The sequence below is a fragment of the Mus caroli genome, chromosome 1 (assembly GCF_900094665.2).
Source record: "Mus caroli chromosome 1, CAROLI_EIJ_v1.1, whole genome shotgun sequence".
Taxonomy (NCBI): domain Eukaryota; kingdom Metazoa; phylum Chordata; class Mammalia; order Rodentia; family Muridae; genus Mus; species Mus caroli.
In genome coordinates, this window is record NC_034570.1 from 75682078 (window position 1) to 75696934 (window position 14857).

Consider the following 14857-nt stretch of genomic DNA (forward strand, 5'->3'; position numbering starts at 1 on the left):
GAGTGTATTGGGGACTTTTTGGATAGCATTGGAAATGTAATTGAGGAAATTACCTAATTAAAAAAAAAGAAGTACTTAATAAGTAACATTTCAGTTGCTTCAGAGACTCAATAGGTAATACTGCCTTTGGCATTCTATTAGTGACATCAGTTGATTTTATTGTTGCTGTTTTATCTGTATAAATTTATTTATTTGAGGAGGCAGGCCGGTGCACACCTGGAGGTCAGAGGACAATTTGTGGGTCTTTCAGGGATGGAACTCAGGTCATCAGGCTTGGTGGCAAGCAAATTTTTCTCACTGAGCCATGCTGCCATCCTCCCTTAAAAATTATTTTTTACATTTATTTGTATTTTTTGAGACAGTGTCTCACTGAGTAACTACTGAGTAACTCAAGCTGCTTAGACCGTAGTATATATCCCAGGATGGCCTAAAACTGACGGTGGTTCTCCTGCCTCCACACCTAGTGTTGCAGGATTACAGCTGAGTTCCATTGTGACCAGCCCCCTGACCACTGTCTCTATCTGACAGGCACTGCTCTAGACTGCGTGCTTTCAACCACACAATGAACTTGGGCCAGCCAACACCAAAGGCTTCCCTGCAGCAGGAGCCTCAGCTGCGTAGGATTCTCTTCATCTACAAGTTGTCTCAACATAGCTGAGGGTCTGTATTCCCCAACCGTCCCCAGAGAACCATTCTTCCATCATCCCCCAGACCCTCTGTCTGTTTTCTTAAGATTATCCACCTTTAAGAATATGCAAAAGTTCCTGATGCAGATGCTCCCAAGGCAAGAGAAAGCCTTCACTTACCAGGTGGACCTGGAATCTCAGACATTCCCGGTTTGCCCCGCTGGCCTTTCTGCCCATCTGGACATCTCATACCAGGAGCCCCTGGGGGGCCTGGAAACCCCTTCAGACCTAAGTAAGAGCAAATAAATCGAATATTCAATCGAGCAGAAACAAACCAAGGAGGAACAACAGAAAAATGGATTTTGAAATGTCTGTGTTAATTGTCCTTTTGGAGTTATGTTGATTTTATGGAAGTAAAAGTTTTCAGGACAACCAGCCAGGGTTCTCCAAGATGGCAGGCTGAGCAAGCCATGGGAAGCAAGCCAGTAAGCAGCATCCCTTCATGGCCTTGCATCAGCTCCTGCCTCCAGGTTCTAGTCATGCTTGAGTTCTGGTCTTGGCTTCCTCCAACGAGGGACTATGATCTGGAAGTGTAAGCTGAATAGACCCTTTCCTCCCTGTCCCCCAAAAGTTTTCCAGTGTGGTTTACAGAAGCATTCTGCAGTCATTGCTCCAGGTAAATGTGTCAGAGTGATTTTTCTTATAATCTGTACTGTGAAGAATTCCTTCTGGCAGCTTTTCACACACACACCACCATTCATCTAAACTTTAGTGCCTTCTATGGCATGTCTGAAACACAATCCCATAGCCCTAGCCTATCCATTAGGAGCCCAAGATGGTGGGCAAAGCCCATCCTGCTGAGAAAGCACTAAAGGAGCCCTACATTATACAGAGCACAGGCAGATGACCCACTAAAGGGATTGAGATTTTACCTTAAGTCTTTGATGTCCTCCTAAGTTAGCTCAGCTCATACACAACTTCTGAACTGTGAGATTGGGTGGAGGCACAACCACTTACACAACATGGGAGTTTCCTTCCTGTGAGCTAATGCTGCTGGCCAACAATCAATCTTTCTCATTCATCCCCAGGACAGTAACAGTAAAGCAGAAATGGATATTCAATGAACTAATCAGTATAGTCCATCCCTCTGCAGATGTAGAATGATGTCTCTACACTCTCAGAGCTGCACTGTGGTGAGTGCAATATTCCACCCTGGCCCTTGAGCTGGATCTTGGTCGCATGACTGGATTTATCCAATGGGATTTTACTTTTTAGGAATATGAACTAGTCCTAGGCCACACACACACATACACACACACACACACACATATATGAAATATGAGCAGGTGAGGTGATCCTAAGAGAGCAGCCCTGCCTCTTACATTCCTGAAATCCCATGAATGATCTGAACCTAACCTAGGACCAGGGTCACACCAACATACATTGCCATGGATCAGCTGAGTCTCCACCGTTCCTCGGGGTCATAAGAGAGGAAACAAGGGTGTGTTTGCAGCTCGCTGAGATTCCAACACTGCTTGGAAACCCCATGATGGATATAAATGGTTCCAGAAGACAGCAGCCCAGTCTCACATGACTCAACCTGTACATAGTTTGTCATCTGTGTGTTGTGTTTGCAACCATGAGTACAGAGGTCAGAGAGCAATGCCAAATGATCTCCTCCCTCTTATTCCTTTTATTACCTATTTATTTATTCTCTTTTTAATTGAAAAGAATTTCTCATACAATATATTCTGACCACAGTTACTTCTCCTGCAGGTCCTCCCAGATCCTTCCCATCCACTCCCCACCCTTTCTTTCTCTCCGATTCAGTTAGACTGCTTTCCTAGAGTTCCAAAGATCCTCTTTGTATCCACCTCCCCAGTCCTGGGATATACAGTGCATCACTCAGCTCTTTGCATGGGTGCTGGTGGTCTGAGCTCAGGTTCTCTTTATGCTTGTACAGCAAGAATTTTACTGATCAAGCAATCTGCTCCTGCCCTTTCTATCCTTGTGTTAGAGCAGAAGAGCCATGTTTACTAACCATGCTAGTAGTAAGTTCATTGAAATTAACTTTAAAGAAGTTACATGGATTTGGGGTTTGATTCAGCTAGACACCAGGGACTAAGTCAAATGGAATAGATGCATGAATATGTATTCAGAGATGTTGATACAGAGACATTTTTCAGGCTCTGTCTAATCAGAACTTGTCCCTCTTGGAAGGCAGAGTCCACAGGTGGGTGGCATTCTCCACTCTTGCTTCACAGGAAGAGATAAAGTACATAGCTTTAGAATTCTCAAGGGCAGACACGTGAACTGATGGGTGATCAAACCAAGACACGGAGTCTGGAAAAGTACACTCAAGGGTATCAAGCCAAGTGGGGAAGACCCAGGAGCTAATGACTATAAGGATTTCCCTAGTCTCCTGTCCCTCAGGGATTTGCTGTGTGCTTATCGCTCCCCCACCCCCCACTGCCCTTGCAGAAAGCCTGTAGGGTAAGAACTTTGCATGGTAATACCTGGAGGTCCATCAAGACCTGGCAGACCTGGTTTTCCTGGGTAGCTTACATTACACAGAATGGAGTCACCTGGGGAGGAACAGAAAAATGACATTCGGATAACTGAGCAATGGATGCACAAGGCTCTGTGCTGACTTCCATAGGATGTGTTAGAGTTCACCAGAAGAGAAGTTTCCAAGCATCATTAGACAAACATTCCAGATCTGTCCTTAAATCCAAATCTCGGCGGTCAGAACAGTTATAAGAAGTTGTGACTGTTTTTTATAACAAGAAGTTATAAGAAGAGTCATTGAGTCTAAAAAGTATCAGTTCTAATAACATGGGAAAATGTGAATTGTTAATATAAATGATAGTTTATAGGCTTACAGATTCTAGTGGAATGAAGAGAAAATGTTGATAGATCATAGGGAAGCCATGACACTTGGTACTGAGTTCATCTGGTTTTCCTCTTGGTTTGGCCACCAGGGAGCTACACAAATGAATAGACTGGGTTGGGTATGAGTAACAGTCATTTTGAGATCTCTATGGGCAGGCCCATAGGTTACATTGTCTCTTGTTTTTTCAATGGCTCAGCAATGACAGTACTATTATCGCCAATCTAACTGGTAAAGTAACTCAAAACCTGTCCCTCTGAGGGCTCATGTCCTACGAAAATCAAAAGTTCCACTTTTGTAGCAACACCTCATAGTTATTGCTTCATGTACTTTTAAACTAAACTAAGAGAGCTAAAGAAAAATGATGTTACACTTGTCTGAGATCCAAAGTTACTTCTTATCAAATATAAGGGTACTTGTCTCTATGTGTTGTCAAAACAAGAGCCAAAGACAGTATTTTATCTCCAAACCTCAAAATTAATGCTATAGCCCAAGGTACAATGAATGTGACAAAAAAAAAAAACCTTAAATAAACCTTGTTCTGTCAGCCATAACCCTGAAAGTAATTTTTGAAGTTCATATGCCTGTCAAATATGCTAAAATGCCATCATTTTTCCTCTCCCCGAAATGCTCACAAGTGTGTTTTCATAGACACTATTTTGTTAAATAAAATACTAGTGGATCTTTTATTAAAATATTAAAAAATGTACTTTGAATGCATAGAAATGCTCTAACTACAGTTGGGCTTTATGAGCTGGTAGTGAGAAATTAATAAAAAGCAGCTTGGGCATGACAAACAAATGAAGCAGCAAAGAGGGTCGCGCTCTACCGACTTGTTCTAAATATTGACTGTGCTACAGTGGATGGACAGCCTGCAATCTCTCCCTAGCATCTGGACAACATTCATTTAGTCCGCCTGCCAGAGAGATCCCTGTGCTCAGCAGAAAGACATTACAGTGTTTGTGATTCCACTTAATATCCTCCCATGCAAATATCCAAAAGTACCTTTTTGCCCCTTCGAGCCATCAAAGCCTCTCATGCCCGGGCGCCCGGGCTCTCCTGGTAGGCCTCGCTGTCCTGGTGGGCCTGGAAATCCCAGGCCTGGAGACCCCACAGGTCCTGTTCTTCCTGGAGGGCCTGGCAGTCCAGGAAGCCCTCTCTCACCTGGGGCTGCATCCTTATGGTCCCCCTGGGGATGTTAGGTCACATGTCTATTATTGATCTTTCAAAGCCCATGTATTCAAGGCAATCTACATGTTTAAAACCCCAGATTTGAAAAGAAAGTTACAGTAAGTGTATGCTTACATATATAGGATATGGATGTATTATACTATGCCTCAAACACAGAAAATGAATTGTATTATACCTAAAGTACAGAATAGAAACTTATGTATAGATGCACTAACATCAGATATAACATATAAAATAAGTAATTCAATTGGTAGATCCACACACAAATGAAAAACTCAAATGAGTTTTTTGTGTGAAGTCAGCTTCTTATAGCCTTAGGAGAAGGTACCCAGCCAGATAGGCTCTGCCACCCTCTGTGCCCGTGGTTAAAAATACAAATACAATGAATCTTTACCCCTACTGTGTGCAAGTCTGACCTATAGTCGCCTGCCTTGCTTGTGTACACGTATCAGAAAATTAAATTCTAGAGCAGAACTTCACATACTCGTGGCCCAGGATCCCCTCTTTCTCCAGGACGTCCACCCCCACCATCTTGTCCAGGTGGCCCCAAAAATCCTGGTGGCCCATCCAGTCCTCTTTCTCCTTTTTGCCCTGGGAAAAGGAAGCAAAAACCTTGTAAGCTCTTGTACATGGGGAGTGAAATAGAAGAGAGGAAAGGACCCGGGGTAAGAGCAATGGCGTTTCACTCTATGAAGGTTGGCTGAAATTCCTGAGTGACTCGTCAAAAGTCACCCAAACTGTTACAAGAAAAAAGGGCAGAAAGGCAGTTGTGAAAACTACTGGTTCTCTTTACCTGAGAAATATTCCTTCTCTCATTTTAGCAAAGAGGTGATCAGTCATGGAAACTTCCTGCCTCAGTGACAATGTGTGAACATTCTATCCCTGATCTTAGCAGCCTGGGGAGTTGGCAGTTGATTATTGCCCTAAGCTACACAATCCTTTCTAAAGTTATTCCTCTGCTACAGCTGACATGGTATCTCTGATTTCAAGGACTCAGAGCTGCCTCACGCATGGTAATCCTGGGGCACGTAGCCAGAGGAAGTCAGACTTGTGGGAGCAACTGGACATAGACCAATGGAGAGGAGGATTCGAGCAGTGGCATGATTCTGTGCAAGGTGATAGAGATGATCATCACAACACGAATCCTACACCTAGATCTTCATGTTTTCTCTAGTAAGTCAATAAATTATATTATTCCCCCAAACTATTCCAAGATAAGCATCTGTTACGTGTAATTTAAATGCCACTGATTAATAAAGGCCATTATAAGGCAGAAGGCAAGTTAAAAGATATTCTGCTTCAGATTCAAGTTCACCACAATGGGGATTTGGATGCCACTGAAGTAACATTTATGATTTCAAATAAGAAGTGGGAGATTTAGTGCTTAACAGCCATGCCATTCTATGAAGGGCAGGAAATACTTTCTAGGTCATCTCAACAATCCTAAACTATATATAATTAATCTGCAGTCACAGGGGAAATCAATGAAAGTGGATGCCCATAGATAATTCATAAAATGTCAGAGGGCTAAGTCATAGGTCACACTCACCTTTCACTCTTGACATGACCATGTCATAGGTCACACTCACCTTTCACTCTTGATATGACCATGTCACCCTTTTCCCCTTTGTGACCAGGGGGCCCCATGGCACCAGGTCTTCCCTTGGTAAATAAAAATAATAACAAGAGCAGTGCATTAGATTAATTCTAATAGGACAGAAGTCATTTATATTCTTGTTTATTTAACACCTTCCCTTCTTCTCTAAATCTCTGTTCAAAGATTCTGGCTTGAAAAATCTTTGTTTTATCCCTTTCCTGCCTTCCAGAACCTTCTTGTGGTTCTATTGCATAAAAACCACAAGTTCTTGGTACTAAGATCTATGTAAAGTTTGTATCTGGGTTAGCAACAATGTATCCATGACTCTCCTACCTTAGCAGTTCACCATGTTGTAAGATATCAGAATGAGGCTAGAGAGATGGCTCAGTACTTAGAGCACTTGCTGGTTTTGCAGAGAACACTGTTGGTCAGCAGCACCCACATGGTGACACTGAAGACCTTGTAACTAGTTCCAGGGGACCAACTTCCTCCTCTAACCTCTCTATGCACCAGGAATGCACTTGATGCACATACATGTATGTATGTGATGTGCATACCTACATGCAGGAACTTATAAATACACATACACTTTTTAAAAATAAATCTATTTTTAAAGCTAGGGAAATGATACATGAGAATTCTATATTGATATGCAACCTTACCACGAGTCTTAAATAAAATTGTATCCTAAATAAATATGTATCATCAATACTATTTTAAAAGATTTTAGCCTTTGATCTGTGAAAATGAGAGCAAAAAGAGGGAGGGTAACATACAAGCTTCCACAGAGCTCAAGGAGGGGAAAGTGGCCTGGGAATACAGAAGTGTTCCTGAAAGTGGGTAAGAAAGAGAAAGGGAGATGGGATTTCCCCTCATGGTGTTATCCTGGTCCCCCATCTCTAAGCACAGTACCATGAATGTAATATAGAGAGAAGACATCAGAAATATCCTCAACCCAATGAGTACTAGGACAACTGAATTAATACCTTACCCATTATAGCCCTGAACAAACTAGTAGTCCACAATGCAAAAACGTTAGCCCTTGGAAGCAACTAAACACAAAGCCACAACAATATTTTAGAGTCACTAAAAAGATTAAGTAGCAACATATAAAAATAAAAATAAACTGTGGTAAAAAATTAAATTTTACAAAATAAGCTATAATATATAAATTACAGCATGGTTTCAGCATGATTGCGCTGAGCTTTATCCTTTAAGTTTCCTGCTGGGCCAGCTTTGCAGGTGTGCTGTGCGTATGCGGGTAGGGTAAGGCTGGAGCTCTGAATCATCATTTTCACTTAAGATCAGAATTTCATTTTCATTTGATTCTTTTCGAAGAGATGGAGAATGATTTGGGAAATTCAGAATTGAGTCACAGGTCACCCCAGCAGAGAGGAAGAGCGGGCTGTCTCCAGAGTCCAGGGGAGGACTCCTGGGAGCAGTGTGTCAACAAGTGAGCACCATATTGTGATGGACAGATTCATGCGGAGTAGCTTCTCAGGGATCTTTGACTGTTACTAGTTCATCTAGGTTACCACAGCTAGGGATTCTTTCATTCAATTCAAGGACCTTTTGGACCAGAGTGATTCTGATATATTCATTCTGTGTATGATTCTGTCTGTGTGATTCCCCCACATCCATCTCTTCTCTAGAACTGAACATCATATAGACTCCAATAAAGCCACTTTCCCAAACTCCAACCTAGTCCTCTCTTCTGAATCCTTGATTATCACCCTTCCGTCCAAGACACTTGGCATTTACACTTGGCATTTTCATTTGTTTGTCTAATTAGCACACAACCCTAAAATATCTCAAACATTGTGTGCTATTTCCCACCAAATGCCCATCTTCCCTGAGTCTGCATCTCAGTCAAAGGCAACTGCCTTCTTCCAGTGTGGCCCAGACAAAGGACATAGTTCCACATCTGCTTCCATTTTTCTCATATTGTGTATCTGACCTGTTAGCCAATCCTTGCATCTTCCTGTCAATTTTTGTCTAGAGCTAACTTCCTTTTACCACACTTCAGTCTGTTACTTTCCACTTAATCTCCATGTGTCTGCCATTGCCTGGTGTCTCATCTCCACAGAGTAACTGGTGATTCATCTACAGTGAATATTTAAAGAGTATTGCCTCTCTCTTCATAAGACTCGCCAGGCTGTTCATGTCCTTTTAGATGAAGGTTCAAGCCTGACCCACCTGCAAAGCCCAAGGGGTGTGTGTGGGGGGGTGTATGTGTGCATGTATGTGTGTGTATGTGTGTGTGTCCACGCGCATGCATGCATGCATGTGTGTGTGTGCATGTATGTGTTTGTATGTGTATGTGTGCACGTTTTTGAGTGTGTGTATGTGTAAGTGTGTGTATGTGTGTATGTATATGTGTGTGTATATGTTTGTGTGTGTGTGTGTATATGTGTGCATGTATGTATATGTGTGTGTATTTGTGCATGTGTGTTTGTGTGTGTGTGTGTGCGCGCGTGCACATGCATGTATGGGAGATGAAACCTGGGAACTCCTGTGCTGACCCTCACTCACTCTCTCTGCTCTTCTCCCCATGTGACTGTGGCCTTTTGTCATAACAGCATAACTATACTGCATATTTACTAACTTGTTTATTACAAAGCTTCTCCAAAGCTCCAGAACTTCACATATTTTATTCTGGTCCCTGTTGTATTCCTAAAAACTTAAAATCATGCCTGGGACACAGTAGACATATAATAAGTGAATACTTAAATAAATGAATGAATAAAGAATGGATGGACAGATACAAGAAAGCATTTGATAATTAAGATGTGTATAGGTTCAAACCATAAAATGTGTATCACACATAAAGCTAGAAAGGGGCACACTAAGTTCTCTCTGTGCCCATCTTCTTTAACTGGAGAGATTATGATCAGGAAGAGTTACTTACTGGTGGCCCTGGAGGTCCTTCAGCACCAGGCTGACCTGGATCACCCTTTTCTCCATGCCAACCAGGGAGCCCTAAATCTCCTTTACTTCCTTGTCTTCCAGGAGGTCCTGGGGGACCAGGGGGTCCCATGGGACCAGGTGGACAGGTACAGAGTCCCTCGTTTCCTAGACAGAGGTAGAAAGTCAGCTTTACATAATTCCTGATAAAACCCCTGGTAAGCTCTTGACTACAAAAAATAGTATGACCAGAGAAGGTCTGCAGTACACAATTATTATCACAGAAAATGGAGACCACGTGACATGTGGCTGGTGTGTACCATGTGACAGAATGGTGTCTGCAGCATGGTCTGTATGGAATGAAATAGGGTCTAGAGTAGGGCACGTGGCCAGGGGGTGGGGATGGGGTCTGTGGCATGGTCTACATGAGAGGAGATGGTGTGACAAGAGGCCGGATCATACCATGTGGCAGTGTAGAGAGGTGGATGGTATGTGGGGTGATGACATGTTCCAGGAAGGCTGAAATGAAGCTTTGGGCATGGGGTGGATACATCTGTCACATGGTCTATGTGGGGTGGGCACACACTTTCTAAGTAAACAGAATCACATATATTATGCTTTAAACTTCCAAAGCTAACATACAGTTCTGGGGAATAATTGAGGATCCTTTTTTTAATCAATTACTGAGGAAACAACATTAAATAAATTGCATTAAATATATGGATAAATTAATTACAGCATGACCCTGAATAATCAAAGAAACCCAGTGCATGAAGAGATTATTGATTGAATGGCACATTATCAGTGCGAATTCACTACAGAACATCCCCTAATGATCAGGACTTTCAGTCTGAAAAAATAAAGTTTGGGAAAGATAAATTGGTTTGTGTCCATGATTTCATATTGTTTAACTCAGTTGTCCAAAAGGCTCTGATAAGCTAGAGAGGAAAGACATAGCCATGGACATTTGGTGAGTCAAGAAAACATGAGATCCACAGAGGACTCCATTAAAACACCAATAACGCCTTATCTTCATAAGACAACTTTGTGAGCAAAATTTTCCTATGAAGAAAACAATGTGTAGCCATTATACTCTAAAACCCTGCTTTTATAAACTGGTAGCATCAACCCTGTATGAGATTGTATAACCAAATATGGGAGGTCACAAAATTGGCAGTGGTGAAAGGCAACAAAAAATAATCCCAAACGGAGTTCAAGGTGCCTGTGCCAGCGCTCGCCAATGCTGGACCTCATGACTTTACTGTGGCATTTTTTTTCTGAACACACAACATGTGTATTTTGCATGCCTTGGCACACCAATGCATGCTGCCTGAAGTCCCTCATCTCAGATTCCTCTGTGTTCTGTTCTGGGAATTGCAGTGTTGCTACAGTACTCACAAAGCATTCTCCTCTTACACAAACTCAGTGGTTTAGCTGTGGAGGGAAGACCTTTTACTATCGTCTTACCATCATGCCTCAACATCTAAATATTCAATTGATGCATCTTTGGGTTAGATTATGTTAAAATGTTTAACTTTAAAAGTTCTTTTAGTGTTTCTGACTTGATGTAAAAAAAAAAAGTTGTCAATAAATTTTGGCTTGGCATTAGGACAGAGTTTGTTAAAATGAGCCTAATGATACTTCTGTAGTGTAGGCTTTGCATTTATGCGAAGCAATGTCCTCAGCGTTGATCATATGTCAAAATAGTGGCTTACTCTCATAGAAACTCTCAAAAAGCAGTGAAGAAGGTCTACATCTTACAGCATTGAACATCCAGCCAAGATCTAATTCTTTACATAAAATAAACATCCCTATACCATTCATAAGCACACTTGCTTTCATATGAATAATACTACGTGTATTAAAGAATTATTTTGAAGCATCTTTCTTGATGATCTATTTTCAGCTGAGGTTGGATGTGTATGCCTATTTTATATACCCATATACTTGAAGCTGCACAAAACAATTCTCATCTGAAAGTGGGTTATGAATGGCAAAGGGCAGGAAGCTCCGGTCTGACAGAATAACATGACGTGAGTTGTGGGGACTTATTCATACTAGAACACACACTGACATGCAGTCCTTGAGGAGAGTAACAGAGGTGAGTAATAAGCCCAAACTGCATGGCAGACTGGCTCTCTCATAGACACCCCTGCCCTGGCCCTCTATATGTGGCTGCCATGTATGCATTCTACCTTGCATGTATACTTGCCTTTTGCTCCTTTGGCTCCTCTTCTTCCTGGAGGACCCACTTTTCCCTTTTCACCCATTGGCCCAGGGCACCCAGGGCCACAGTATATCACTGTTTGGAGACAAGGAGTTGGCAAACAGAATCACATGATTTAGTTCAGGTCTCCCAGAGGATACCAATGTGGGGCACTTGAAGTCTCTTCCTTCTGTTTCCTGTCTCTGCTCCATGTTTTATTCCATGATCTCCTATTTCCCAGTTCTCTCTCTCTCTCTCTCTCTCTCTCTCTCTCTCTCTCTCTCTCTCTCTCTCTCTCTCCCTCTGTCCCTCCTTCCCTCTGCCCCTCCTTCCCCCTCTCCCTCTTCCTCTCCCTTTCTCTATCCTTCCCTCCCTCCCCTTTTCCCTTTCTCTCTACACATATAGGCAATGCAATTGTCATAAGGTGCTTCTCTACCACCACCATTGATAAAGTCATCCTTTAGTAGGCCCCAGAATAACACAACAGATGTCAACAACAAATAGCAAAGCAAAACTAATCATGAACAACAAAAGCAGAGTCAGTATATGCCAATGAATGGTTTTTTTTTTCTCCTTCATTTACCAATTACCAGACAATGAAGAAAACATATAGCACAGCTGGCAAAAGCAAGAATTTTGAGACATCTGGTTAACGATGACAGATAAACTCAAATGATTCACTCTATATTCTCCTGAAATTTCAGTAGGATAAAAGACTGTAAAATAACAACAGCAATAGAAGGTTAAAAAAAAAATTCCAGTAGACCTTAAAGATTAAAGCATCAATGGAAGATGACAAGAGAAAAATAAAAAAAATTAAGAAGCAAGTTTTACATAAGAATCTCCCCTGGAGCTTACATTAAAATATGCCAGTGAGGCCCAAAAAATATTTGATAATGAAATATTTAGATGGGAAGACCCCCTCTCAAAAAATTGTAGCAGAAAATAAAACAGCCCTTCAAAAACATATAGGAAACAAGAGTTTCAAGAAAAATAATGTAAAAAATGTTGTAATTAAAACAGTAGAGAAAGGAACTATTTCACACTAATAAATGAACAGGCGGCTGCAAAAGAAACATCAGAAGAAAACAACAACACCAACTGAACTCTCAGAAATAAAAATACACACAGGAATTATGGCAGGAAGAAATCTATAAATTTTTCTGGGAAACGGAGTTGATGAAACTTGTAAAAAGCTTCTAGAATAGAAATCGATTTCAAGCATATGACCAGGCACTGAAACCATACAAAAGTTTTCAGTGCTTTTGATGGGATCTAGAAAATAAAATCCTCAAATCCCTTCCGGTCAGTGCCAGCAATGGGTCACCTTGGGCGCGGAGTTAGTGGACACCCCCAAAGTCCCCTAGAGGACTCTCCATGCGATCTCTGGACCACTGGTGAATGGAACACAACTTCTGTTCCAATTCAATCCTTTGGGACCTGAGACAGCATTAGGGAAGCAGAAAAGCCGGCTTGACCAGGGTCACAAATCCCTTCCTGTCAACGCCAGCACTGGGTCACCTGGACACAGAGTCAGCGGACACCCCTAAGGTCCCTAGAGGACAGCTTCTGAGGCAGACCCTGTTTCGGGCTTCAGACATCCGGGCACCTTCCCTGCCAGAGGAGAGGGGTCTGCCCCACTCAGGAGGGCTTTGCCGGAGCATCTGGAGGTGCCATCTTGGTTCCTGGATCCCTCTGAGACTACTCTGCACAGGTGAGAGTGTGGACTACAGAAGCTAACAGCTTCTGTGACAGGCCAAAGCAACACAGCTTCTGGGACATGCCAAAGCAGCACAGCTTCTGGGACAGGCCCTGTTTTGGGCCTTCATCTTCTGCCAGGAGGCAGGTCCTAATGCCAGATATCTGTGCACCTTCCCTGTAGGAGGAGAGCTTGCCTGCAGAGAGTGCTCTGACTACTGAAACTCAGAAGAGAGAGCTAGTCTCCCAGGTCTGCTGATAGAGGCTAACAGAATCACGAGAGGAACAAGCTCTAACCAGAGACAACTATAACAACTAACTCCAGAGATTACCAGATGGAGAAAGGCAAACATAAGAATCTTACTAACAGAAACCAAGACAACTCATCATCATCAGAATGCAGCACTCCCACCTCACCCAGTCCTGGGAACCCCAACACCCAAAAAGCTAGACCCGGATTTAAAAGTATATCTCATGATGATGGTAGAAGACATCAAGAAGGACTTTAATAACTCAGTTAAAGAAATACAGGAGAACACTGCTAAAGAGTTACAAGTCCTTAAAGAAAAACAGAAAAACACAACCAAACAGGTTGAAGTACTTAAAGAAAAACAGGAAAACACATCCAAACAGGTGATGGAAATGAACAAAACCATACTAGACCTAAAAAGGGAAGTAGACACAATAAAGAAAGCCCAAAGTGAAGCAACGCTGGAGATAGAAAACCTAGGAAAGAAATCGGGAACCATAGATGCAAGCATCGGCAACAGAATACAAGAGATGGAAGAGAGAATTTCAGGTGCAGAAGATTCCATAGAGAACATCGGCACAACAATCAAAGAAAATGCAAAATACAAAAAGATCATAACTCAAAACATTCAGGAAAGCCAGGACACAATGAGAAGACCTTGAAATACCTTGTAAATACGTTGGCATGACTCTAACTAAGGAAGTGAAAGATCTGTATGACGAGAACTTCAAATCTCTGAAGAAAGAAATTAAAAAGATCTCAGAAGATGGAAAGATCTCCCATGTTCATGGATTGGCAGGATCAATATAATAAAAATGGCTATCTTGCCAAAAGCTATCTACACATCCAATGCAATCCCCCATCAAAATTCCAACTCAATTCTTTAACAAATTAGAAAGAGCATCTGCAAATTCATCTGGAATGACAAAAAAAAAACTAGGAAAGCAAAACTCTTTTCAAGGATAGAAGAACCTCTGGGGGAATCACCATGCCTGACCTAAAGCTGTACTACAGAGAAATTGTGATAAAAAAAACTGCATGGTACTGGTATAATGACAGACAAGTAGACCAATGGAATAGAATTGAAGACCCAGAAATGAACCCACACACCTATAGTCACTTGATCTTTGACAAGGAAACTAAAACCATCCAGTGGAAAAAAGACAGCATTTTCAACAAATGGTGCTGGCACAACTGGTGGTTATCATACAGAAGAATGAGAATTGATCCATTCCTAGCTCCTTTTACTAAGGTCAAATCTAAGTGGATCAAGGAACTCCACATAAAACCAGAGACAGTGAAGCTTATAGAGGAAAAAGTGGGGAAAAGCCTCGAAGATATGGGCATAGGGGAAAAATTCCTGAATAGAACAGCAATGACTTGTGCTGTAAGATCAAGAATTGACAAATGGGACCTCATGAAACTGCAAAGCTTCTGCAAGGCAAAAGACACCGTCAATAAGACAAAAAGACCACCAACAGATTGGGAAAGGATC

The 14857-nt window shown here is 41.9% G+C and overlaps 1 protein-coding gene across 1 annotated transcript in view; it reads right to left on the reverse strand.

Moving 5' to 3' along the window:
* The window catches only part of Col4a4 (collagen type IV alpha 4 chain), a 126434-nt gene that overhangs the window by 43614 nt on the left and 67963 nt on the right, over window positions 1-14857 (reverse strand). Inside the window, exons 20-26 of the mRNA XM_029475388.1 lie at window positions 11421-11510; window positions 9213-9376; window positions 6297-6369; window positions 5192-5298; window positions 4522-4705; window positions 3143-3211; window positions 807-914 (exon numbers count right to left, since the gene is read on the reverse strand). Of these exons, the coding sequence (XP_029331248.1) occupies window positions 807-914; window positions 3143-3211; window positions 4522-4705; window positions 5192-5298; window positions 6297-6369; window positions 9213-9376; window positions 11421-11510 (795 nt within the window). The remainder of the gene's footprint in view (window positions 1-806; window positions 915-3142; window positions 3212-4521; window positions 4706-5191; window positions 5299-6296; window positions 6370-9212; window positions 9377-11420; window positions 11511-14857) is intronic.